This window comes from Equus quagga, chromosome 1 (genome assembly GCF_021613505.1).
Source record: "Equus quagga isolate Etosha38 chromosome 1, UCLA_HA_Equagga_1.0, whole genome shotgun sequence".
NCBI lineage: Eukaryota > Metazoa > Chordata > Mammalia > Perissodactyla > Equidae > Equus > Equus quagga.
The window spans coordinates 865,711-891,251 of NC_060267.1; the positions used below are offsets into that span (position 1 = coordinate 865,711).

At 50.7% G+C, this 25,541-nt stretch overlaps 1 protein-coding gene across 2 annotated transcripts in view; it reads left to right on the top strand.

Moving 5' to 3' along the window:
• The window catches only part of PTPRB (protein tyrosine phosphatase receptor type B), a 106,030-nt gene that overhangs the window by 59,682 nt on the left and 20,807 nt on the right, over positions 1 to 25,541 (top strand). For both annotated transcript variants that reach the window (XR_006887682.1, XM_046655117.1), the window contains exons 14-22: positions 525 to 788; positions 1,413 to 1,682; positions 5,284 to 5,547; positions 6,883 to 7,146; positions 7,747 to 8,028; positions 15,525 to 15,803; positions 16,267 to 16,416; positions 17,962 to 18,205; positions 23,606 to 23,712. Coding sequence is in view for 1 of the 2 variants with exons in the window: in XM_046655117.1 (XP_046511073.1) it covers positions 525 to 788; positions 1,413 to 1,682; positions 5,284 to 5,547; positions 6,883 to 7,146; positions 7,747 to 8,028; positions 15,525 to 15,803; positions 16,267 to 16,416; positions 17,962 to 18,205; positions 23,606 to 23,712 (2,124 nt within the window). In the remaining variant the exon portion in view is untranslated. The remainder of the gene's footprint in view (positions 1 to 524; positions 789 to 1,412; positions 1,683 to 5,283; positions 5,548 to 6,882; positions 7,147 to 7,746; positions 8,029 to 15,524; positions 15,804 to 16,266; positions 16,417 to 17,961; positions 18,206 to 23,605; positions 23,713 to 25,541) is intronic.

Consider the following 25,541-nt stretch of genomic DNA (forward strand, 5'->3'; position numbering starts at 1 on the left):
GCAATCATACATGTGTGCATGTGTATAGGTGTATGTCATGTATGTGGGATGTATGTTCACATGTGTGTGCACTTTGTGCAATCATGCATGTGCATGTGTATAGGTGTATGTCATGTATGTGGGATATATGTCCACATACGTGTACCTCCTCACAGCTCTCTGGGCTGGTTCCTATTATCATCGTGACCATTTTTCTGATGAGGAAACTGAAACTACAGAGGTTCAGTAATCCACCTATAGCCCCACAGCCAGCAAATGAGAAAACCCCCAGGCACGGACCGCAGCAACCCAGTGAGCCCCTCGCTGTATCCTTTGTTTCCACCCCGGCCTTGGTGTCTCTCTAGACTTCCCCCCCACCAACCAGTCCAGGCAAAAAAGTCAGAGAAAACTGGTAAATTGATACCACTTTTTTGTATGTATTCTTTCAATAGATGTCAAAACACAGGGAGCACAAAAAAAGCTTTGGTGGAAATTTCCACATTCATTCTCTAATTGATGGTTTTTAAATTTGTTTTCTTTTTTAGTTCCTAGTGCTGTCAAAAATATCCACGTTTCTCCCAACGGGGCCACAGACAGCCTGACAGTGAACTGGACTCCTGGCGGGGGCGACGTCGACTCCTACACTGTGTCGGCATTCCGGCAGGATCGGAAGGTTGAGTCCCAGACGGTCCCCAAGCACGTCTCTGAGCACACGTTTGACAGGCTGGAGGCAGGGCAGCAGTACCACGTCGTGGTGGCCTCGGTCAGCGGGTCCCTGAGGAACCAGGTGGACGTGCTCGGGCGGACAGGTGAGCATCCGCCTGGAGAAGGGCCACATGGTTCCACACGTGGGCTTAGCTCTCCACGGAGTGAAAATACCCAGGTTCAAAACCACCTAACTTTGTGCCGTTCAACGTGGTTTCAAGAGCCTTTCTCATATTTTCTCTTTGCATTTTTCTTTCTTAATAGAGATTTTCAAAACAAATGAAAGGTAATCAGACACTAAATCATTTGAATAGATTTTTATACTTGCTAAAGGATATAAACATCTTAATTTTAACAAGGAGACTTCTTTAACTGTGCATTTTTCAAAATTTCACCCCTTTCTCAAAATTATTTTTTTAAGAAAATTATGAACCTGTGCCATATACTTTACCTGTGATAGCTAAATAACAAGCAACAAATGAATTAATAATGAATCTGTTTATTTATATGAATGTCACTATTAATAAATTACTTTTAACAAACATGAGCTATAAGCACCTGCTACTACCTGCTAGGCGTTTAGAATTGTCTCTAGTCACACTACAGGGGAGAGGTCATTCTCTCCATCTTGCAGACCAGGAAAGAAAGGCTTCTGTGGTTGAGTTGGAGGAGCTCTCAGTGGGTTCTTGGCCTGCAGTGATGGAACCTGCCTGTCTTCTGTCCCGCAGTCCCGGCGTCTGTCCAGGGAGTGACCGCAGACAACGCATATAGCAGCCACTCCTTGATAGTGAGTTGGCAGAAAGCTGTCGGCGTGGCAGAAAGATACGACATCCTGCTTCTCACGGAACATGGCACCCTTCTGAGCAACACGTCCGAGCCAGCCGCCGCGAAGCAGCACAGATTCGAAGACCTAACGCCAGGGAAGAAATACAAGATACGGATCCTGACGGTCAGCGGGGGCCTCTTCAGCCAGGGGGCCCAGACTGAAGGCCGCACAGGTAACTCGCACAGCTGTGGGGGCGCGAGGCCCTGCGGGTCTGCTCTCCGCAGAACAGAGGGCGAAGCGGCCCAGGGTTGGAGGCGCGGTTCCTGGCACAGTAGGGGCTCATGTGCCTCTTTCGCGTCAGCTCCCTCAGCCCACCACACTCTCCTCCAGAGTTTCCATCCACACCGGCTGTGCTGTCTTCCTCTGGCTGCTGTAGTAAATTACCACTAACTTTGCATCTTGAAACAACACGGGTTTGTTATCTTACGCTTCCGGAGGTCAGAATCTGAAACAGGTCCCCCGGGGCTAAAGTGAGGTGTGGGGAGACAGCAGGCTGCGTTTCTTCAGGGGAGAATCTCTTTCTTGCCCTTTTCAGCCTCTGCAGGCCACTCACACTCCTTGGCTCATGGCCCCCTTCCCTCAGTGGTGTCGCTCCTGCCTCTGTGTCCGTCATAGTGTCGCCTTCTCTGCTCTTCTGCATCCGTCTTCCATCTTTCAAAGACTCTTGTGATCACACTGGACACCACCCGGATAATCCAGGAAGACCTCCCATCCCCAGAGCCCTAACTTAGTCACATCTACAAAGTCCCTTTTGCCACATAAGGTGCCGTCCACAGGACCCAGGGAGTGGGACATGGACGTCTTTGGGGGCCACTATTCAGATAGCTCTGGTCTGGTTGATTACTTCTTTATCAAGTGCCTGGTCTGAAAGGGGATGGGACATAAGGATGGATTGGGCTTCTCGTCCTGGGATTGCTCACTGACTCACGGGGCAGACAGACGCATGGACAGTAGGGGGCAGTCACTGTGACAAGGGCTGTGTGTAAGAGCAGTGTCCACAGAATGGGGGCATGGAGGGAGCAGAAGGGGGAAGTCTTCAGAGAAGTGACGTCAGTGCTGTCACCAGGGAGGAAGCAGTGTTCCCTGTGGAGAGCAGGTGGAAGGACGCCTGAGCAGGCAGACCGTTCTGTGTGCAGACAGGGCCGTGTGCGAAGGAGCACAGAGAGGGCGTGGGTGCTGGAGTGTGCACGGCATCATGGAGGGAGGCTGGGAAGGCGGATTGGGGCCAGACGAGAGGGAGCCTGGTGCCTTCCTCAGGAGTGTATTTCTCATCTTGGAAGCAGTGAGGGGCCAAGAAAAGTTTTTCGGCCAGACAGTGAATGTTTTCTAGTAAAAACACCTTTAAAAAGATAAGTCAGATGGGAACAGGGAAATGATGGGTAGAGAAGAGAGCAGAGGGGGAGACCTGTTTGTCCATTCATTCATATCGAGCATCTACCGTCTAAAGGCTGGACACAGAGTGAGCCAAACAAACCCTGGCGGGGAGGAAGCTTGTGTTCCAGTAGGAGAGCAAGACCATAAAGGAAATAAACACATAAAAGAGGGAGCAGGTTAGATGGCAACAAACACCAAAGAGAAAAGATGGCGGGGCAGCGGGGCAGCAGCACGTCCTCAGAGGTTCTGTTGAGAAGTGACACCTGAGTTGACGTCTGAGCAGTGAAAAGGAGCGAGGTGCAGGTATTTTGGAAGACTGTGCCCAGGCGGAGCTCGCGGACCCTGCGGCAGGGGTGTGCCGGCCTGCGGGAGGAGGAGCGCAGAGGCCATCTTGCTGAGGCAGTGAGAACAGGACAGAGGGATGAGGTCGCAGAGGGGACTGAGCCGCAGGACAGGAAGGGTGGGGCGGGTGGACCAGCGCAGGCCTGAGGAGGAGCAGTAGATGCCATCAGGACCCGTCTCCAGCTCAGACGAGGTGACACTTGGTGGCCGAGGGGAGCACAGAAGGAAGAACAGAAGATTCCAGAGTTTCTCCCTGGGGAGTCGGTAGAGACGACGATGCCAGCCCTTGAGACGAGGGAAGCAGGAGGGGGCGTGCCAAGGGAGGTGCTGAGATGGGGTTCTGTGCCGAGTCCCAGACGTCCTCATGACCTGCAGAGGGAGGTTAACAGCAGTTGAAAATATGGGCCTGAGCTCTGAAAAGTGGCCTAGGGATGACGATTTGGACAAAAATTCTAGTTAAATCCGTGCCTTAGTCTGTTCAGGCTGCTATAGCAAAAATACCATAAACTGGGGTGCTGACACACAAATGTTTATTTCTCACAGTCCTGGAGGCTGGACGCGCAAGACCAAGGAGCCAGGAGATTCTGCGTCTTCTGGTTCATGGAGGGCACCTTCTGCTGTGCCCTCACGGGGGGAAGATGCCTCTCTGGGGCCTCCTTTTAGAGCATTAACCCCGTTCTTGAGACCTCCGCCCTCACGACCAATATCTCTGCCTCCTGATGCCGTCGTTGGGCGTTAGGTCTCAACACACAGGTGGGGGACACGGACATTCAGAGCATAGAATGTGCAGCATGAACGAGACTGTGGATGGCTCAGTAATGCCACAGAATATGAAGGGGACAGAGGACGGAGCCGTGGGAAACATCAACTTTAAGGGGCTGGCATGAGGAGAGGGAGAAAGCGAGGAGAAGGGGTTTGGGTTGGAGGGAGGAGAACCCACAGGCAGCTGTTCCACTGCCTCCTACGACCCCGTGGAATCGGGCAGCGCCTGGGCCGGCAGTGTGGGAGAGGCCATTCTGGTGGCACGTGGCCACCGAGCCAACAGGAAGCACTGAAGGGGTTGCAAAATCCTAATGGAAACCCTTCTTTTTTTTATTATTATTGTTATTTTTTTTTGAGGAAGATTAGCCCTGAGCTAACATCTGCCACCAATCCTCCTCTTTTTGCTGAGGAAGACTGGCCCTGAGCTAACATCTGTGCCCATCTTCCTCTGCTTTATATGTGGGATACCTACAACAGCATGGCTTTGCCAAGCAGCACCATGTCCACACCCGGGATCCGAACGTTCGTGTGAACTTAACCACTGCGCCACTGGGCCGGCCCTGGAAACCTTTCTTTCTTTTTTTTTTTTTTAAATTTTATTTTTTCCTTTTTCCTCCCCAAAGCCCCCCAGTACATAGTTGTATATTCTTCATTGTGGGTCCTTCTAGTTGTGGCATGCGGGACGCCGCCCCAGCGTGGTTCGATGAGCAGTGCCATGTCCGAGCCCAGGATTCGAACCAACGAAACCCTGGGCCTCCTGCAGCGGAGCTCACGAACCCAACCACTGGGCCACAGGGCCAGCCCCTGGAAACCTTTCTTTCTAACGCTTTGGGTTTTCCTCTGCTTTCCCGTATCCCTGACTCTAACTTCCTCTTGCTGTCTGCTTTTCCGCTTCCTTCCCACTGCCATTCCTCCGATGGCCATTTCTTAGCTCTCGGATGGCACTCAGAGGCAGTTTTTTGAGCTCTGATCTGGCCCTTTCTTTTAGAACATTTAGTCACACAGGTGAACATTTGTTCTGTACCCAAAAGATGTCTGTGGAGATAAGTTCCCATTACTGGGTTTTCTTTTTGTTCTCTTATGGTTTTGTCTTGTAAAACTAACAGTTTCAGCATCAGTAATTCACAAAATTCAGATTTCTTTGCTTTGGGGTCTCCGTGACATCAGTACGTTTTAACGGCAGTGCCCACTGTGTTTTGAGTGGCCACTTGAGTGTGTCCATCCCGCGTCAGTCCTGGGCTGTGTCAGGGATGTGCCAAAACAGTCTCTCTCTTGCTTCTCAATGTTTCCTCCAGTCCCGGCAGCCGTCACCAACCTGAGGATCACGGAGAACTCGACCAGACACCTGTCCTTCCACTGGACCGCCTCGGCCGGGGAGCTCGGCGGGTACAACATCTTTCTGTACAACCCGGATCGGACTCTTCAGGACAGGGCTCAGGTCGACCCGCACATCCAGACCTTCTCCTTCCAGAACTTGCTGCCAGGTCGAATGTACAAGATGGTCATCGTCACTCACAGTGGGGAGCTGTCGAACGAGTCTTTCATATTGGGGAGAACAGGTGAGGCCTGGACCCGAGCGGGAAATTGCCGCAGTGTTCACCCGCTTTTCCTTCATGCGCCCTTCATTCCCCATCCTACCCGGGGTCCCGCTGTCTGTGAGCTCTGACCCTCAGGCTTTCTGGCCCTGAATCAGACCTTGCGTACTTCTCAGAATGGTTCTGCGCTGGCATCTGCTCTGTGCCCTCCGCTTGTTGACCTCAGAGGGTTGGGTGTAAGATGGACCTGGCCCTCTGCTTGCCGGCCGGCCGCTGCAGGACGGGCAGCGCGCCGGGCTCAACATCTCATTTTCCTATGCGGTTTTTTTTTTTTTCATGTGAGTAGTTTTGAGAGCTCCTCTGTGCCGGGAACCAGGCTGCCTGCTGGACCGTGACAGTGACCATGGCAGACAAGGCCCCTGACCTCAGCACAGAGGGGAGGAGCTGGGACCCAGATTCTCCAGGGGATGCTTTGGGAACGCCTTAAATTCTGTGAAGGAAACAAACAGTGCGTGGGGACCGAGAGTGACTTGGCAGAGCAAGAGACTCCTTTAGACAGAGAAGGGCTTTCGGTGGAGGCCTGAAGGTGAGGGGGCCACTGAGGAGCACATTCCAGGCCCCCAACAGGAGTTCTCAGTTTGAAGGGAATGAAACAGAGCAGCCTAGAAGCCTCAACTGTGAACAGACTCAGTTTCCCGTCCCCGGGGCAGTCTGCCCTCTGCACATCTTTCCTTAGCTGCCCAGTAATGTGTAAAGTGCCCCAGCCAGGGACAACAGTCTTCACTCTCCAAAGAGTACTGGAGCTCAGTACCCAGGGGCCAGGTGCCAGTGTGGCCCATGTGCAGACTGGTAGAAGTGACTGCTGACCCTCCTTCCCTGGCGAGGGCCCACCAGTGTAGACTTCGGTGAGAGAGCGCAGGAGAGAACTGAGATCTCGAAAGAGGGAGAGGAAGTGCGGATGCTCAGAGAGGGACGTGATGGGGGGTGGCCGCCAGTGGGATGGGCCAGACGGAGGGGCTGGAGCCGCTAAGAGAATTTCAGGGCCTTTTCTGAGCTAAGTTATGGACCATTCGGCCAGCTTTGGTTGATCGTTTCTGAAGATCTAGTTTTGTGCGTTTATGGGTGCACGTGTGGGGAGCATATAGAATGACCGGCCATTGCATTCAGTTTTATTTTGATTTGTACCCCATCTCTAGACCACACCCCCTGAACTTAGGTGACCTGAGATGCAGGCGAGAGCTGACTCTGCACAGGGACCAGTCACCCACAGGCCCCCTATAGCTTGTGTGTTCACCTGGGGCCAAAATGCCTTCGTTTCTAAGTGTCTTGTTTCCAGTAATGGTTTCCCCTCTGCTTTAGTCCCGGCCTCTGTGAGTAACCTCAGGGGATCCAATCGGAACATGACGGACAGCCTCTGGTTCAGCTGGAGCCCAGCCTCGGGGGACCTCGACTTTTACGAGCTGATTCTCTACAACCCCAACGGCACGAAGAAGGAAAACAGAAGGGACAGGGACCTGACAGAGTGGCGTTTTCACGGCCTCGTCCCTGGAAGGAAGTACACGCTGTGTGTGGTCACTCACAGCGGGGACCTCAGCAACAAGGTGACAGGGGAGAGCAGAACAGGTAGGAAGCCAGGGGCCCACCGACAAGTGTTGATGGGAAGCAGCTTCCGAAGGCAGGTCCTAACTACAGTGTTGATGAGAAATAAAATTGGTGGTGGTGCGCCACATGCTGGCCCTGGACTTGGGAGGGCGCTGTGTATAGTGGGTAAAGCAGACAGACTTTGGTCAGAAAGATCTGGGTCCTTATCCTACCTCTGCCACTCACCTTCTGAAGCTGGGCAGATCGTTGAGCATCTGTAAGCCTCGTGTGTAGATGGGGTAATCATACACGTCACTGTTGTGTGGCTGTGAGCCCTCGCATCCCAAAGTCTGATGGGATCAATCCTTTGCACACTTGTAACCTATTTAGACACACTCATGCTCCACAGCAGCCTGGTGAGGAAACTCTGGTTGTGAAAATGAAAGAAAATGTACATAAAACACTTGAGGGCAGTGCCTTACACACTGTTAACAGTGTAAACGGAAGCTCCTATGACTATATTATCACAGTGTCTCCTCTTAGAAAGCACATTCAAGTGTGTGTGGTGGCGTCAGCTGCCTCATGTGCATCTGCTGTGGCGTATGAGTGACCGCGTGACCCCTCACTGTCTCCTGCACGCAGCCCCGAGTCCTCCCAGTCTTATGTCGTTTGCTGACGTTGCAAACACGTCCTTGGCCATCACCTGGAAGGGGCCGCCAGAGTGGACGGACTACGATGACTTTGAGCTGCAGTGGCTCCCCAGAGACGCCATCACGGTCTTCAACCCCTACAGCAACAGGAAGTCGGAGGGACGCCTCGTGTACGGTCTTCGTCCAGGGCGAGCCTATCAGTTCAGCGTCAGGACTGTGAGCGGGGATTCCTGGAAAGCCTACAGCAGACCGATTTCGGGATCCGTGAGGACAAGTAGGACGTGTTTTCTTCTCTTGGTTGTCAAATGGGGTGAGGAGGAAGTATGTGTCGCAACATCTTGCTCCCGTGGCACTCGATTTATATCCACATTTTTGTGTGGATTGGTTAGGATTGAATTCAGGCAGGAATCTATACAGATTTGTTCATTCATTCAACACTAAAAACCATGGGCGATAAAGAAATGATGTCTGCCCTGGTGGAGCTTACAGCCGAGTGGGAGGTGCTGTGGTTGAAAAGGCAGTTACGTTGTGGGTGTGTGAAGGAAGCCTTCGGCACTCTAGAAACGTGTGTTAGGGCATCTGACCCAAAACAAGGGAGCTTCCTGGAAGAAACACATGAATTGAAACCTAAGGAAAGAGTAAGATTCCCCAGGTGGAGATGGGGAAGGAAGTCGAGAATATTCCAGGGAGAGAGAATAGAATGTTCCAAGACCGGGCAGGAGAGACAGACAGAGAGGAGTTCAGGTGGCCAGAGCCTAAAAGGGGCGGATTAGGAGGATCAGGTCGCGAACTGTCTGTGAGCCGTGGTCACGACTTTGAACTTTCTCCTCCATCAACTGGAGCCACTGAAGGATGCTCGGCCGAGATGTCACAGTCAGATGTGCACTGTAGAGAGTCACTCTGGGGGAGACTAGAAGGGGAAACTAGAAGCAGAGGGTCCATTGGGACACATTGCTGTGAATCCTAGAGATGAAAATCCTTCAGCAAGGAAACAGGCATCAGTTTCTTCCCAGAGGCATCTGGGGATAGAGACGACACACCTCAAAGGAACAGAGGTTTTCACACAGGAACCTCAATCTAAATATCCATTTTCCAATAATACCCAGGAAATGTGGCTTCTAGGATCAGACCAGATAGCTATTGGTTGTTGATAAAATCTGTAGCTGAGGGGCTGGCCCGGTGGTGCAGCGGTTAAGTTCTGACATCCGCTTCGGCGGTCTGGTGTTCACTGGTTCGGATCCCGGGTGTGGACATGGCACCACTTGGCAAGCCATGCTGGTAGGCATCCCACATATAAAGTAGAGGAAGATGGGCACAGATGTTAGCTCAGGGCCAGTCTTCCTCAGCAAAAAGAGGAGGATTGGTGGCAGATGTTAGCTCAGGGCTGATCTTCCTCAAAAAAAAAAAAATAGATGTAGCTGAAAATTAGAAATTTAAGCAAACGGTTATTTTGCTTGTTGCACAAACATTAATGTTGTGACAGCTGTAACGTGTCCTCTGTGTCTTATCCAAAGAGCAGTTTGGGATCAGATGGTTGTGTGTCCCGAGGAACACGTGTCCAGCGAGCTCAGGGTGGGCTTTCCGTGGCTGACTGTGGCTGCGTAGTCTCAGGGCTCAGTGTGAGAGCTGGGAGGCGGCCGGGCTGGTCAGGGCGCATCTGGAGTACTGTGCTCAGTCCTGGATGCTAGGGCTGGAGAGCGGCGGGTACCGCCTGGGCACGGCAGGAGGAGAGCCGCCAGCGTGCGGAGGGCCCGGATGCCGCGTTTTGAGAGGAACGGCTGATGGAACTTTGAGGGTTGTATTAGCCAGGATTGGGTTTGGCTGTGGGTCACAGGAAACCCAAAATATCAGAGGATTGAACAGAGTAGAAGTTTGTATTTTCATGTAAAATCGGCCCAGCGCTCCATTCTCACAGCTGCACTCCCGCTGTGGTGAACAGCTCGCAGGTCTCCTCATCCGCCTCCTGGTTCCTCCCAGCCCCACCCTTGGGGCCTGGGGTCGTGGGTCGTGGTTTTCTCTGCCTGAAATGCCCCCTTCCCAGGATCTTGGCGAGGTGCCCTCTCTGCAGAAAGCCTTTGCTGAGTCCTGCCCAACGCTCACGCCAGCAGCGGAACGTGGTCTGTCAGTCCACACAGCATCTTCTTGCTCCGCGTCTGCTGGCGCGTTCTTCTTTCCACCTTATGTCGTGGCTATTTGGGACTCGTCTCCCCTCCTAGAGGCTACAGCTAATGTGTTCTTCACCTCTCTGCTCTTCACAGTGCCTAGCAGAGCACCTTGCACATAGTAGGTACTCTTTTCTTAGTGAATGGGGATGTGACCTGAGCCTCAGAAGACAGCTGGGACTCAGAGGTGAAAATGAGAGAGAAGGAAGCGAGGGAGGAGGTTGAGGCAAATTTCCGTGATGTTCTTTGTGCAAATTATCAGACTTATGGCTTAGGCAGGATGTTTTCTTTTTTTTCTTTTTTGCTGGGGAAGATTCACCCTGAGCTAACATCTGTTGCCAGTCTTCTTTTTGTATGTGACTGACAGACAGTGGTGTAGTCTGCACCCGGGAACCGAATCCAGGCCGCCAAATCAGAGTGCTCTGAACCAGGCCCCGGGGCTGATCCTAGGCAGGATGTTTTAAAAAGCTTCCTCTGAGGCTGAAAGAGGAGGTGTCTGTGGGTCTCAGCCATGACTTGGTTTGAAGGGAGTTCACAAGATCAACAAGCAGTTACTGTTTGAAAACACACAATTACTGCTTGCCTCAAAGGCCAGTTCTTCCCCGAGCCTCAAAAATCTTCGGGTTGACTTTTTTCTAGCCTGTCGTGACTTGGCTGACATCTGTACCCCTGGACGTGCAACAGGAATTCACTCAGTGGTCACAGATGCTGAGCATTTCAGAGTCGGGGTGCTGGGGATGAGGACCCTACAGCAGGCCTGTGTCAGGGGCAGGTGTGAGTTCTGAATCAGAGTGACAGGCGCTGCTCTGGGAGGGCCGAGTGGGGAGGGCACATGGCCCCCAGAAGCTCGCCTAGGTCCTGGATCCTTCCTGAGCTGGGAGAATGACCTACTCTGCACACAGGGCCAGCGTCACCAGCTGTGCAGGCACACGGGGCGCCAGGCTGGGAGGGGCCCGCACTTGGCTTAATTCTCTGCTTTCACCATCTGCAAACTCTTAATATTTTGAACAGGGGGCATCACGTTTTCACTTGGCACTGGGCTCGGAACATTATATAGCCAACCCTATCTACAAGGTTTTTGAGCGAACATACAATTCTAATTTGGGGAGGCACAGGAGGTGGAGAAGAGAGGAAAGGAGGAAATTTTTGAGACCACGTAAAAACCCAACAGTGAAACGAGGGGTTTTCCCATTCGGTGTTCTTCAGGTCAAGCGTGACTGTCTTTTTCCTTATTTTTTTAACCCTTTTGATGGATTGGCCTATGGTTATTGCCGTCTGAGAATTCTTGCTGTATTTTGTGCTACGGTCAATAGAACAATGGACTGTCTTTTTAACTTTAATCTTTATGAAGGCTTTCGACTCTTGGAATGAAAGAGGGTGGTCTACATTTAGGTTTTCAAGTTCTCTTCTGGAGCCTGAGGCTCCTCAGAAATCCCTGTGGAAAGGGAGTCGCCCAACGCTGACCCCGGTGCACGCTGAATTCACAGGGTGCACAGTGCACGCCGACAGACTGGGCACCTGAGAATTCTGCTTTAAATGGCTCAGCTGCTAAAATTAAAATTCAAAAACTACTATCTAAATTTAATAACTGTCCATATTTAACTTTAATAAGAATTTTTAGGAAACAGCAGCAAGAAAATTTTTTTAAAAACTACTACCTGAATGGTACAAGGTAGCTTGCTAGCATGTAATTAGAGACGGTGGGCGTGCACGCTGGGCCCACGGGGTGTGGTTATTAACCTGCACGGTTGCAGAGCTGCGTTTCTTTCAGACCGAATCTTTTCCTCGTTGTGTCACTCACCCCCACTCACTGAGTCCCCGAGTCAGGCAGGAGGAACTGAATGACCATAAGCACAGGGGCGGCACGGCTTGGTGTACACGGGAGCGAGAGCAGTTTCAGTGCTAGAAGCTCGGTGTGTGAGCAGGGCAGGCAGGCAGAGAAGGGAAGGGGGGACAGAAGCCAGAGCCTAGAGGGCGACAGGCCAGCACTGCCCGTCTTCACCTCCTTCCTGGGAGAGCAGCATCCACTGAGCAGTTACCCCGCCGGCCACGGTTCTGGGTGGGTGCATGTTTCATCTCATTGACTCATTGCAGAGGCCACGAGAAGTAGTGGCTTCACTTCTCCACTCCACAGATGGGGCGCAGACATGTTGCGTGACTTGCCCACATGTGTGCAGATGTGGGAAATAGACCTTGAATTCAGGCAGCCAAGCTGCACTTTTAGCCTCTAGACTCTCTGCCGCCTTCTCTCTGACTGCTGCCGCCTGATTCAGTGCCGGCCTGTGCATCTGTGTGTCAGTCACGCTGGCCCTGGAGATTTTCTAGAGGGACAGCATTTTTTTTCTTTTTTTTTTTTTAGGAAGAATACCTTTATTAAAGTTTTCACTTCATAATCATTCTTTCTTTCTATTGGAGGCACACATTTTAAGTTTTTATTTAAGGTGTATCAGCAACCAATAAATCTGTGGCGGAGAGTTAACCTATGCATGGCAAAATACATAAAATACATATTCCTTTGTTTCATAATAAATAAACCTGTAGCATAATAAAGAATAGTGCAAACTACCATGGAAAAAGTTGTATAAATAAAACAACTCATTATAAATCAGAAATATTTTGTTCTAGTAAGTTTACAATACATAAATTATCCCCCCAAAGTTTATACCTTATCTTATTTTGTCTATTTGAAATAGCTTTGAAAGTGAATAATATGAAAATCAAATAAACTTTAACACTGTAGAATCATTTTATATTCAAGTTTTATGGTCTTTTTCTTTATAAAGGAGGGGTCTGCATGTTTCATCTTCACCGTAACAATCTGAAGACAACATTGAAAGGCTTTCAAAGTGACAGCACCAGGCACTGTACTAGCAATATAATATATCTATAAACTATATGTAATCTCGTCAACACAATGCAAAAAAGACATGCAGGAAGAGTCCTGGTTTTCACATTACACTGTTCATTCAAGTAAGCTTAAAAATATATTTTCCCATTTCCTTTCCTTTTTTTTTTTCAAATAAACCATGGATCATAAACAACAATCTTTCACCAAAACATATAATTCTTTGGTGTGCTTTGAACTCTTCCAGGAAAAAAAAAGGGATGATGTCTGAAAATAAATTAATTCAACTGTACAAATAAGAGTGTTCACATACAAATTATTAACAATGACAAGACTACATCACCCACTCACAGTACATAAAACAAATTTCTACAGACCCTGGGGAGGGGAGTCTTCAGGGTCTCTGAGGATAAATTAGTGCCCTTTAGTATATTGGTATGATGTTTGTGATGGACTACATTTTGCACACAAGCTGTGTTGTACCAACCGAAAATAAATTGACTAAGACTTATTGTCCTGGGTCCCTGACCTTTTTCATCCTAGCTTGACAGCTCTGGCAAAGGTCACACATTCATCAGTGTTTGGTGGTAACTATAAACCTTTTAAAAATTTTAATATGTCTAGCAACTCCCTCCCCTCTTTTAATGTAAATCATACACTTCACACACTGTCATTTTCAAATGGGCTAGAGTTCGATGTGCTCAGCGTTCAGGTGGAAGAAAATGCAGTTTCAGGCAATGAAAAATAAAGACTTTTTAAAAGGTTGATACAGCAGTATAAAAGAAGGGTTGGCCTGTTTTAAAAACAACAGCTTTCCCAAAAAAATAGGCATGTCGCCAACATCCCACCTCCTTAGGCTTGCCTGTTAATTTTGGCATCCCAAAAAACTTAAGATCTAAAACATGGACGTAGCAAAGAGGCAGCATCTGAGATTTCAGATTAAAAAAAAAAATACCATAGAGGAAGAAGAAAGCACTTGATTTCTTCTATTTTATAAAATATCACAGTTGTCTATCGCAGCAGCCTTTTCTTCTCTCCACTTTTGCTTGAACAATCACAGTAGCACAATACATGGAGACGTATGAAGGTTGCTGCCTCATTATTTTTTTTTCTCATCATTCAAGCAGGGTAATGAAGAAATAATCCTGTGTAAAAATATTGTGTTAAGGTGAGATCAGTAATAAAAGAGTGGAAATTTTTTAATTTACAAGTATAAAAATTACAAGTATTAGGACTTAAAGGGTTTTTACAAATATTTTTGGACACAGGTACAGTCCAAGATCTGTTGGCCATGCAGCAAGTGTGTGGTTGACAATCAAGAGGCCTTTGCAGAAATAGGGCCCAAGGAGGAGGCAAAGTGGCTCCAAAGAAGCCCACGTTATGGTGTCAAAGGCATTCTCGAGGCGCTCCAGGAAATGCAGAGAGCCTTGCTGCTGCGTCGAGTTCTGACTGAATGCTCTTTCTCTTCCCTTCTAAAAGATATATATATTGCATCGGTAGTATGTATCTTGATTAGCTAATCTCTCCATGCATTTTCCTTGGTACAATTTGCTCCCAGCCCTGTCCCCCTGCAACGTACAAGTCCAGCTTGGTGGTTATCTTGTTTGTTTTCTAAGGAAAAAAAAAGCCCAAATATCTTAATTAAATTAATTAAATGTACAAACACCATAGGGTTTCATACTGAATAAATAGGGCTCATTAGACCCGGCGGCACGTCTGAGTCACGGGTTTGTCTCAGGCTCAGCATTATCTCAGGTTAGGATATGGTCCAAGGACTCCCACCTCTGATTTTACTTATTGTTATGACTAATAAATTCTAATGTATCGTCCGCACAACTTCAGAGTTCCCGTACATCTCCTCATCTTCAGACTCAGAAGTGGTTCCGTTGCTGGAAGGTGTGTGGAGGTGGCTGGGGGCCCCACTGGCCTGGCAAACGTACCACTCATTGAGGTTGGTCACCTGAGGGGAGAGAGTGCTAGAGCGACTCCTGGTTGGGTCCAGCACAGGGGACAAGGGGGCACCCACTGGAGTAACTGAGGGCGCCTGGAGAAGGTGGTGGGACTTGCAGTGAATCTGCATGTGCTTCCTTAGAGAGCTCGGGTGAGTGTAGGATTTGTCACAGCCTCGCATCTTGCAGTAGTAGGGCTTGTCGCTGGTGTGGACATGGGAATGTTTCTTTCGATCACTGCTGTTGGCAAACTTTCTGTCACAGCCATCAAACTCACATTTGAAAGGCTTTTCCCCTGGATGAGCACGCTTGTGGATCTTGAGGTTCTCCGAGTGCGCAAAGACCTTGCCGCAGCCCGGGAAGGGGCAGCGAAAGGGCTTCTCGCCAGTGTGCACGCGGATGTGGTTGGTGAGCTTGTATTTGGCCTTGAAGGGCTTGCCCTTGCGCGGACAGTCCTCCCAGAAGCAGACGTGGCTGCTTTGCTCGGGGCCACCCATGTGCTCCACCGTGACGTGGTTCACCAGCTCGTGCATGGTGCCGAAAGTTTTGGAGCAGGGCTTGGCGCCACTGGCCGGGGGCAGTGGCGGCGGTGGCGTCTGCCCCTAGAGGGACAGCATTTTAACTTTTAAAGTTTCTCAGAGCAGGATCTGGCAGGCAGAAATTCCTTTGGTGATCTGTGAGAGTTTTTTCCTCGAAAAACAATCCAAATAAAGTTTGAGAATTATTTATTTAGATCTCTGAGCTAGTTGGACCCAAAGGAGCTGAGAAAAGATGTCTTACGAAGTTGTGCAAAGTGTCTCTCCTCCTCCCTTAGAGCCAGACAAGATCCAAAACCTGCACTGCCGGCCTCAGAACTCCACGGCCATTGCCTGTTCCTGGATCCCGCCAGACTCCGACTTTGACGGGTACAGCATTGAATGCCGGAAAATGGACACTCAAGAGGTGGAGTTCTCCAGAAAGCTGGAGAAAGAGAAATCTTTGCTCAACATCATGATGCTCGTGCCCCACAAGAGGTACCTGGTGTCCATCAAGGTGCAGTCGGCCGGCATGACCAGCGAGGTGGTGGAGGGCAGCACCATCACCATGATAGACCGTGAGTGTCCGGAGGTGTGCCCTGGTGCCTCTCTGTCCTGCCCTGCAGGCTGCCCCGTGAGCGGGCTCGCTGTCACTAGGACGGGAGGACCCAAGGGTTCCAGGAGGCGGAAACATGGCTCTGTGTAAAGGAACCAGGCGGCAGACAAGTTAAAGGATCTTAAAGTACTTGAATGAATTAGGATTTAAATACATCACTTCGCCCCGCGTAGTTAGAGCTAATGGGCTCTTAAGCAGTTTGACGTCCCAGCTTCAGGAAATCCTGCTGAGGAGCTGCCTCTCCCGCTATGTTTGAGGTGCCGCTGGCAGACGGCTTCCCTTCGGGGAGGGGAGTTTTCTTAATTACAAGCTTTAAACACATGCGTGCTCACACACACACACAGTCTATGCCCACGAGCAGAGACCCTCCTCTCACTGTCTGCACGTGAAGGCAGAGTCGTGACCTTCTTGCTCCCCCGTTCCAGGGCCCCCGCCTCCACCTCCGCACATCCGCGTGAATAAAAAGGACGTGCTCGTCAGCAGGTCTTCCATCAACTTCACTTTCAACTGCAGCTGGTTCAGCGACACCAACGGGGCTGTGAAGTACTTCACGGTGGTGGTGAGAGAGGCCGAGGGTAAGTGACGCGAGCCACCTCTGCTGCGGGGTGCAGGGCCGCTTTCTCAAAGGCCTCCACGGGGCTCCTTCTGCGACAAGCTTTTAAGAGCAGAAAAGTTAGTCTTTCTATCATTCCACTTTCTCTCTGCGGGATGCCGGGAGATGTAACAAAAACTGGCTCAGAGGCTCTTTCAGCGATGAAGGCTGTTATCTGCCGGGTTTAATTATTGAATGAGTGAATAATGATAACAGCAACCACAACAATAATAAATAACATCACTTGCTGAGCCGGGACCTCGTGCCGGCGCTGTTGGAATCACACTGCATGTGTTGGCCCGCTGTCCTCCCCACCACTCGCTCAGCCCTGCTCACCACTCTTCTGTTCTGCCTGCCTCAGCTGCCTTCCCCGCCCCGTCCCAAAGACCTCAAGCCATCACACGCTCCCAAACCGCCCAGCAATCTGCAGAATTACTCAAAACCTCAGAAGAGGGAGAAGTTGATCGTGAAAAGCATTGTCCTTTCTCTACTGGATTTGCAACAGCATGTTTCTTTCTCTAGCCCATTCGACTATTCAATGTCCAGCTAATTCCCGCGGACCCGGCAAAGACCAGGTGGTAGTTATAACAGCGTCCCACGCAACCCCCGAGTGTGATCTTTAGAGTTTGTTATATTGGCACTTGTCAAACACCTGCAGGGGTGTTGTATGTGGGGCACACATGTCCCCAGAAAGTCCAGATCACACAAATGCCGGTTATGGCACACGTGCTGAGCCTAAAGGCAAGTCTCCTTTTCAGCCACTGCCAGCAAGATAGTATTTCCAAGACCCACTCATTTTGAGCAAATTTTATTAGAGTCCAGGGTGCAATGAACCCAACAGTGCCACTCCTTGAAGTTCATTGTGGATGGTGTTTGATTTCTATAATATTTACCTTCCTAATTATGCTTTCCTCCAGCCAACCTCAGACTCGTCGGCAGTGCCAAAACACGCAGCAGGCTGGGTGGACAGGGACGAGTTCTGGGGCATATTCCACATGTGGGGCCACATCCAAGCCGGGATTAAACTGTGCTCAGGGTGGCAGAGAGCTGGGCCTCGAGCAGTCATCTGGCCGGGCGAGGCTCGTGGAGCGTGCTCAGGCTGCTGCCTGGCCTTGGACTTGATTCCTCTTATCTTTCCCCATTTCCCAGGCCACAGGGGTTTCCTCATTAGCTCAGCGACAGTGGGTACTGGCAAGGTGGAGGGCTGACCGAGTGGGCCGACTCTCACAGTGGGAGTCTGGGACACATTGTCATTTGATTTCTGGGCTACGCTCTCGCACACACACTTTATTTCCTGGAAAAGTGATGGTATCTGTGTGTGTATAAAATTTTGTATATACACACTTTATTTTTATTTTTTATGTTAGAAAAAGTGGGCCAAAGTTAATTTCATTGGAGAATTTCACAGCGTCCTTCGAGATCACAGATTCTGCACTCTGGGGATGAGCAGACACAGTGGGTGAGGAGGCAGCCTGGTCACTCCAGTCAGCAGAAGGGCCGTCCTTCACTGTGGGTTTTCTCGCTCCAGGCAGCGACGAGCTGAAGCCGGAGCAGCAGCACCCTCTGCCCTCCTACCTGGAGTACAGGCACAATGCCTCCATCCGAGTGTATCAGACCGATTATTTCGCCAGCAAATGTGCCGAAAGTCCTGACAGCAACCCCAAGAGTTTTGACATCAAGCTCGGAGCGGAGATGGAGAGCCTGGGTGGGAAATGCGACCCCCATCAGCAGAAATTCTGTGACGGACCGCTGAAGCCTCACACCGCCTACAGGTTAGATGTATCCCCATCATTTTGCTGGAGGGAACAGGCTCCATCGCTGGGTGCTCAGCTGTCTGGGCGTCTGAGGCACACGAGCTCCTGTAGATTAATAACCTGCACCACAAGACAGCCCTGCGCTGTGTGGGTAATTTATAAAGGCCGCGTTCCTGCCTCCACTCACAGGTGATGCGTAAAGAGGACCTTGGCGTTTGTGCAGAAGTTCCAGTCCATTAGGTGAAGAGCTGAAGGCTCCTAATTGATTGTTCTTTCTCCTAGAACTTCCTTTAGTACAAATTTCCCAGGTTAACGATTGTGAAAATGTTCAAACAGAAAGATTGAGTTTAGGGAAGCATGAGGTCTTATCTTCCACTTTCAGTGAGGTCTGGAATTACACTTATTTATTTACCTTCTAAAGCGTAAAAACATGGAAGCGCTCTGTGACCTCCTGAAGGGTAGGCCCTGAGTGAATGGGAGCTCCTTTCCTCACGCCCAGACAGCAGCTGAAAAGCAGCCGCTGGTGGGCCGTCCAGGAAGTCCTGCTGTGGCTGACGCCCTCCAGCTGCAGGAACGGCAATGCCCTCAGCCTGCACGGTCTCCCGGAGAGCAGGGACAGCAGAAGAACGGTCTCCCAAGCAGGGTCCTCAAGAGGGTGGGGACCTGTGCTGCTGCCTTGGGTGCAAGGATCCAGGCATCCAAGATTAGTACTTCTGCGAAGGCCATGCCTCCTCTCTTGGGTCTTCCCAGAGCTGACAGCCAGCCAAGATGGCAGCCAGCCAGGTTCTCTGTGGGCCAGCGTGCACTCTTGTTGGCCGGTGCCCGGGTCTTATTGACTCTTACGTATTTAAGTGTCACCCCTGAATCTCAGCAGAAGCTTTCCTGCTGGCTCCAAAAGGAGACCATGACGTGCCCTCACCCCTGAGCGCATCCTTAGCCCTCCCCTCGCGTCGACAGAGGCAGGCCAACTGTCTTCCTAGAACAGGGTAGTCATCGCTCCTTACCTTTCAGTTACCCGAGGTCTGCCGCGGTCCAAAAATATTACCTGGAAAATTCCAGAAACAAACAATTCGTAAGTTTTAAGTTGCGTGCTGTTCTGAGTCACGTGATGAAGTCTCATGCCCAGGAGGTGACTCATCCTTGGCCCGGCGGATCCGCCGTGTCTGCCACCCGCCCGTGAGTCACTTAGTAGCCGTCTGGGTCGTCAGATCCGCTGTCGCGGTATGGCAGTGCTTGTGGTCAGGAAGCCCTTATTTTACTTAATAATGACCCAAAGCACAAGAGTCGTGATGCTGGCAATTCCGATATGCCAAAGAGAAGCCGTAAAGTTTCCTTTAAGTGAAAAGGTGAAAGTTCTCGACTTGGTAAGGAAAGAAAAATATCGTTTACTCAGGTTGCTAAGATCTATGGTAACTTTTATTACAGCTTGTTGTTGTAATTGCCCTACTCTAGTATTAGTTATTGTTGTTAATCTCTTACTGTGCCCAATTTATAAATTAAACTTTATCGTAGGTCCGTATGTATAGGAAGGAACCTGGTCTCTCTAGGGTTTGGTTCTACCCGCACTGTCAGGCACCCACCGGGGGTCTTGCAACGTGTTTCCCACGGACCCGGGGGGACTGCAGTACTCGCTTTGGACAGCATCTCCGTACAGCTCCTTCTGCTCAGGACTCACGACAAAAAGGCTCTCGCCCCCCCAGCCAAGGTCGGCACCTCGAGAGTAAGCACACAAACTTCTGAGTGACGTTTGCCTCAAGAAGAGGCCGTGAGAGTCCGCCTGGAGCAGCTGAGGTCTCGACAGAGCGAAGGAGAAATTTAAGCGATCGGAACGCTGGGTCCTTCCGTTCTGATAAGAATCAAGAAACGCCTCAGTTCCTGGTCACTTGGGCTCCAGGAAGTTTGAGCAGAAGCCCCCCGAGGGCTGTCTTCTCCTTGTGAGCTGGAAGGTCCAAGCTGCTTCTGTTGGTTTGCCGCTGGCGGGAGGAGAGAAGCCGACTCGTGGCTGCCTCTGAGAGACTAAGGAGCTGCAGGCGGTCCCCGCAGATGGAGCCCGGCAGCCCCCACACACCTCGCGGTCCATGGCGCTGCCCTTTTCAGCTGTGGGGACTGTGGCCCCCACTGTCTTCATCCACAGAACATCAGAGTCCCCCTGAGGACAAACGTGGGCAACGGATTGAAGCCAGTCACGTCCGTCAGGATGAGGGTCTGCCGGGGTTCCCGTTCACTTCCAGGCGCACCCACCCTCGCTGTCTCCCTTCCACTCACCCCACGGCTCTGTCTCCTGCCACTTGCCATGTGCACCCTGCCCCCTGCTTCTCTTGGCTCCTCAGAGCCCCCTGAACGGGACATGGCTCTCTTACACCTCTGAGCCTCTGCACTTTCTCTTCACTCGGTTTCGGACGCCCTCCACTCCCTTGTCTGACCCAGGAACTCCTATGGACACCCCAAAACCAGCTCAGCCCTCAACTGGCCCCGCACCACCCTGTCAGCCACAGCCAGGCAGCTGGCTCAGCTCCGTTCCCACCCCAGCCTGCACCGGCTAACAACCAGCCTATTGACCCTTTGTTGAAGTGCATGCTCCTTCTCTGGCCTGTGAGAGCTCAGCCAGAGATGGGACATCGATTATGAGATGATACGGCATGGCCCTGGCACCCAAGAGCCACCCAGCAAACGTTTATGAACAACTAAGAGAACGCACCAAGATGCTTTATGAAAGTCACACATTCTTATTATAACGCAATCAACTCACGGCGCACAGATCTGTTTTCTAGAACACAGCTTTCCTTATTTCTCCAGAATACATTTGGTTCAGACTTGTGAAAATCATGCCAGGCAGCCAGTGCCTGACAAGAGGAGGTGCTCGGGGGACCGCAGAGCACGCAGGGAGCCACATCTCAGAGCCGTGGCTCAGGGCCGTCTGCATCCTCCATCTCAAGATGCTGTCTCCACCATGACCCTCAAGCCATCAGGTAGATGGGAAAGAACACGGAAAAAGAAAAGTCAGAATTGGAGAGAAATGGGAAACGCTGAGCTTAGCTGATGTGCAAGCTTGCGGAGTCAGTGAAGGCAATGTGCTCCCCTTCATCGTGGGGGTCCCCTCACCCCGCAGGTGACTAGCGCTGTTCCCTGGGGAAGGGGCCGCCCGAGAGGGTGAGAGGCAGCTGGAGGTTTGGAAGTGCCAGCCTGGTCTTGTTTCTGTTCTAAAGAGAACGGCAACGTGGCCACACCAGGTGGTCAGCTTCTCTTGACCTCGTTTTCCTCAAATGAAGGAAACTGAACCACAAGATCTGTGCTTTAGACTTCTGATTCTGTACACATTTAAAGTAGAAATAATTGCTATCAGATATCTGCGCATTAACATAATCTTATTCCTACACGCATACAGAAAACAGGTCTGCAAAACACAGGCGGAAGTGAGGGAGGACCCAGACAGTGCAGGTGAGGAAGTGCTGTGAAGGTTCCAGAGGCTTCCTGGAGGAGGTGTCGTTTTAGCCGGGCGTTAGAAAGTAGGGAAGGATCTGAAAATGTGGAGACCGGGACCGGAGGAGAGTCAAGGGACTGGGAACAGAGGGGGTCAGCACAGAGGCAGAAATGCACAGACCCTTTGGAGGAGTGAATAGTCCAGTTTCGGGGTGGGCATGGAAAGGGGTACTGGGGAGACGAGACAGGAAGACAAGAGGGGACGGGATTCTGATGGGTGCTGAGAGCTGGGCCATGGTGTCCACTTTTGGACAGGGCTGTGAGCACAGAGTTCCTGATGACCCAGTAACTGTAAGCCAAGCCTCTCCCAGGCCATCGTCTCCTCCCCGGTCCCTAGAGGTCCTCATTTCTCGGGACCTGGTTCTAGCCTGCATCTGCATCTGTGAAGCCTAGAATTGTACAGCAGAACACGTCAAGGTGTCATATCCAATGCTTCACTGTACAGATGAGGAAACTGAGGCACAAAGCACTTTAGGGGCCATTCCACTCATCAGCGACAGAGCAAGAGCTGGACCTCAGACCCTCTGCTTTAGACCCAGCCCTTTTCATCCCTCTGATAGAACTCTGCTGTTAAACCAAGAGGAAGCCAAGAGGAAATGAGAGAAAGAGATCTAGCCTAGGAGTCAAGACGTGGAGTTTGGTTTTCTTGAACCAGCTTTCGCTGTGACCTGGGAGGAAGCGTCTGAGCCTCAGGTTCCAGAGGATGCAGTCAGCTTCCTTATACTACTGTAAAGGTTGGAGACCATCTTCTGGGCCATGTTTGTGCAAGCACTTCCACACTTAGAAATCACTGCACGAGTATAAAGAATTCAGGGCGAATCTTCCTCAGCAAAAAAAAAAAAAAAAAAAAAAAAACCAAAGCAAAGCGAACAAATGGACAAACTCCATGTCCCTGTGACGTGAGCCCCCGAGTCAGTTCCACCTTCAAGAAGAAAAATAGTCATGTCTGTTTCCTCGTCCGCATGGCAGACTTCCTGAAATTGAAGCAATGGCCATGTTCCTCTACGGCTTCTCTGCCTGCGTCCTGGTCAGTCACCTCGAATGATCTCTAATGCCTCCTAAACTACGTGCCCAGAAAAATTGGGAGCTGCCTCGAGCCTGGGCCTGACTTGCCCCGAGAGCGTGAGCGCAGGTCCTGTGTTGGGACCAGAGGCTTCATCCAGGCTGGGACGACAGCTCTGTGTCTTAGGAGCTGCATCCTGCTCGCCTGTGGAATTCAGGGCCAGCTGGTCTCCAGGCACCATCCTGCATGGCCACATGGACGAACCCCATAGCAGCCTCCTGTCCACGTGGCTGGACTGACCCCAGATGTCGCTGGAGGGTTCTGAGCCCACATCTCACCATCTCTCTGAACCCAGTACAGCCCAATCAGGCTCACCCTCTCTCTCCATCCAGCTCTCCCCAGGTGACCTGAGCTCACGTCTTGTAGCCGTCCTCGCCTCCACCGTCCTCCTCCTTTGGGCCAGCCTGCTCTGCTCCCTCCTCTGCCTGGAATGCAGGCATGGCCTCTCTCTCCCCTCCCGCAGGTGCAGGTGTCCTCCTGTCAGGACCTCCCCTGACCTTGCCCGCACGCCCGACGTTGCTCTCCACCGCTCTCTCTGCCCTTTTCCTTTCACAGCACATGCCACCATCTGGCGTATTAACTTTGTGCATTGTGGTCGGAGGATGGAGCCTCTGGGGTGATGGGGACTTTGTCTGTGCCTTGCAGTGTCTCCAGTCCCTGGGACAGGGATGGGCACAGAGTAGGGCTCAGGAAATGTTTGATGAATGAATGAGAGTGAACGCACGAACTCAAGTCTGTCTGATTCCGTAATTCGCATCCTGCCCCACACACATGCTGACCAGGTGCCCACGCTTTTGCCCCTTGAACACATGTTTCCATCGGCCCTGCCCTGGTCAGCCACTGACGTGCACTCGACGAATGGGTTATCTTTTCAGAATCAGCATCCGGGCGTTTACGCAGCTGTTTGACGAGGAGCTGAAGGAGTTCACTCAGCCGCTGTACTCAGACACATTCTTCTCCCTGCCCATCACCACCGAGTCAGGTGAGCCCGGCCCTGCCGCCCCCGTGGGCCCCAGCCTCCTGTCACTTAGGGGGCCTCTAGGATGGGGTCTGCAGATGTGGCTGATGTGGCATATTTATTCTCACCTGGAATTTAATCTTATGTGACCACAGATTGAGGTGGATTGGAGAAATTGTACAACTTCTGTAGGAATAGACTGACGGGATTATAGAAATGCCAGCTTTTTTTTTGACTAAAAATGAATTTTTAAAAGCAGTGGATGAAAAACATCCACATCAAAGCTTGCATAGGGGCCACCTCGTGGCGTAGCGGTTAAGTTCACATGCTCCACTTTGGCGGCCCAGGGTTTGCTGGTTCGGATCCTGGGCATGGACCTACACACCACTCATCAGGCCACACTGAGGCGGCGTCCCACATAGAAGAACTAGAAGGACCTACAATTAGAATCTACAACTATGCACTGGGGCTTTGGGGAGAGAAAGAAAGAAAAAAAAAGAGAAACAAAGATTGGCAACAGATGTTAGCTCAGGGCCAATCTTAAAAAAAAAAAAAGAGCTTGCACAGGTCAAAACATTAAGTAGATACAAAAGGCTTTCAGGGGCCAGCCCTGTGGCCGAGTGGTTAAGTTTGCGCATTCCGCTTAGCAGGCCCAGGGTTTCACTGGTTTTCATCCTGGGCGTGGACATGGCACCGCTCATCAGGCCATGTTGAGGTGGCGTCCCACACAGCAGAACCAGAAGGACCCACAACTAATAATACAGAACTATGTACTGGGAGGTTTGGGGAGATAAAGCAGAAAAAAAAAAGGCTTTCAGTCATAACTGGCAATGTGCATATTCATATACATAGAAATGCATAGAAAAAAACGACAAGGAGGAAAACACCACTGTACTAACAATGGATATCTCAAAGTAATGGGATTATAGGTGGTTTTTCCCTTTTGCTTTTATATACTGTTTTTACACTGTGAAAAATGTTAACATAAAAGACTTACATAAACTTAGGAAAGAGACCTCTAGTATGTTATGGGAAAGCGTGAGTGACAGACGCAGCTCGGGTCTCCTGGCCCTTCTCATGAGATGCGGGACGTGGCCTGTACGCGGAACAGTTTACCCAGTCCTCACTCTACCCTTTGAGAAGCAGACACTGTTATCCCCATTTCACAGGTGAGGACCTGAGGCACCAAGAGGTTGAGTAACTTGCCCGAGATGGTACAGCTGGGATTCTGGCACTTTCCACCAGAGCCCTTGACCCCTGCCCTGCACGGCCTGGAACTTCCACCTGAAGCCGAGAACGGCATCACTTTTCGGCATGTTGTTCCCTCATAACATGATCCGTCCCGGCCTTTCCCTGCAGCCGGGAGCCGGCAGTGCTTGGCGCAGGAAGTTCTTCCTTGGAGCTAAAACAGTCTCTCGTGCTGCTCGAGAAAAGATGACTCAGCCTCGCAAACACTCCCGTCTATTTAGGCCAAATATAGGCATAATCTCCCACTTTTCAAACCAAAAAGGGATCAGAACACAGTTAAGAGGATTTAGATGTGTTTGCTTATCATTTAATGTTAAGTAGGGGCTTTGTAAACACAATTCTTTCCTATCTGAAATACTGTTATAGACCAAAAATTGTATGTAGTCCAGTAAAGGAAGATGGTAAACATATATTCAAAAAAAGAACGCTAACCACATGAAAGGAAAGATGATTGTGTTGGCTGGATGAGTCTTGAAAAGCAGCACTGAATAAACAAACCCACGGGCTTAAGAAGCACCTTCAAAGATGGGCTACTCCATAGACCTAAATGTAAGAGCCAAAACAAGAAACCTTTAAAATAAAACATAGAAGGCAATCTTTGTGAC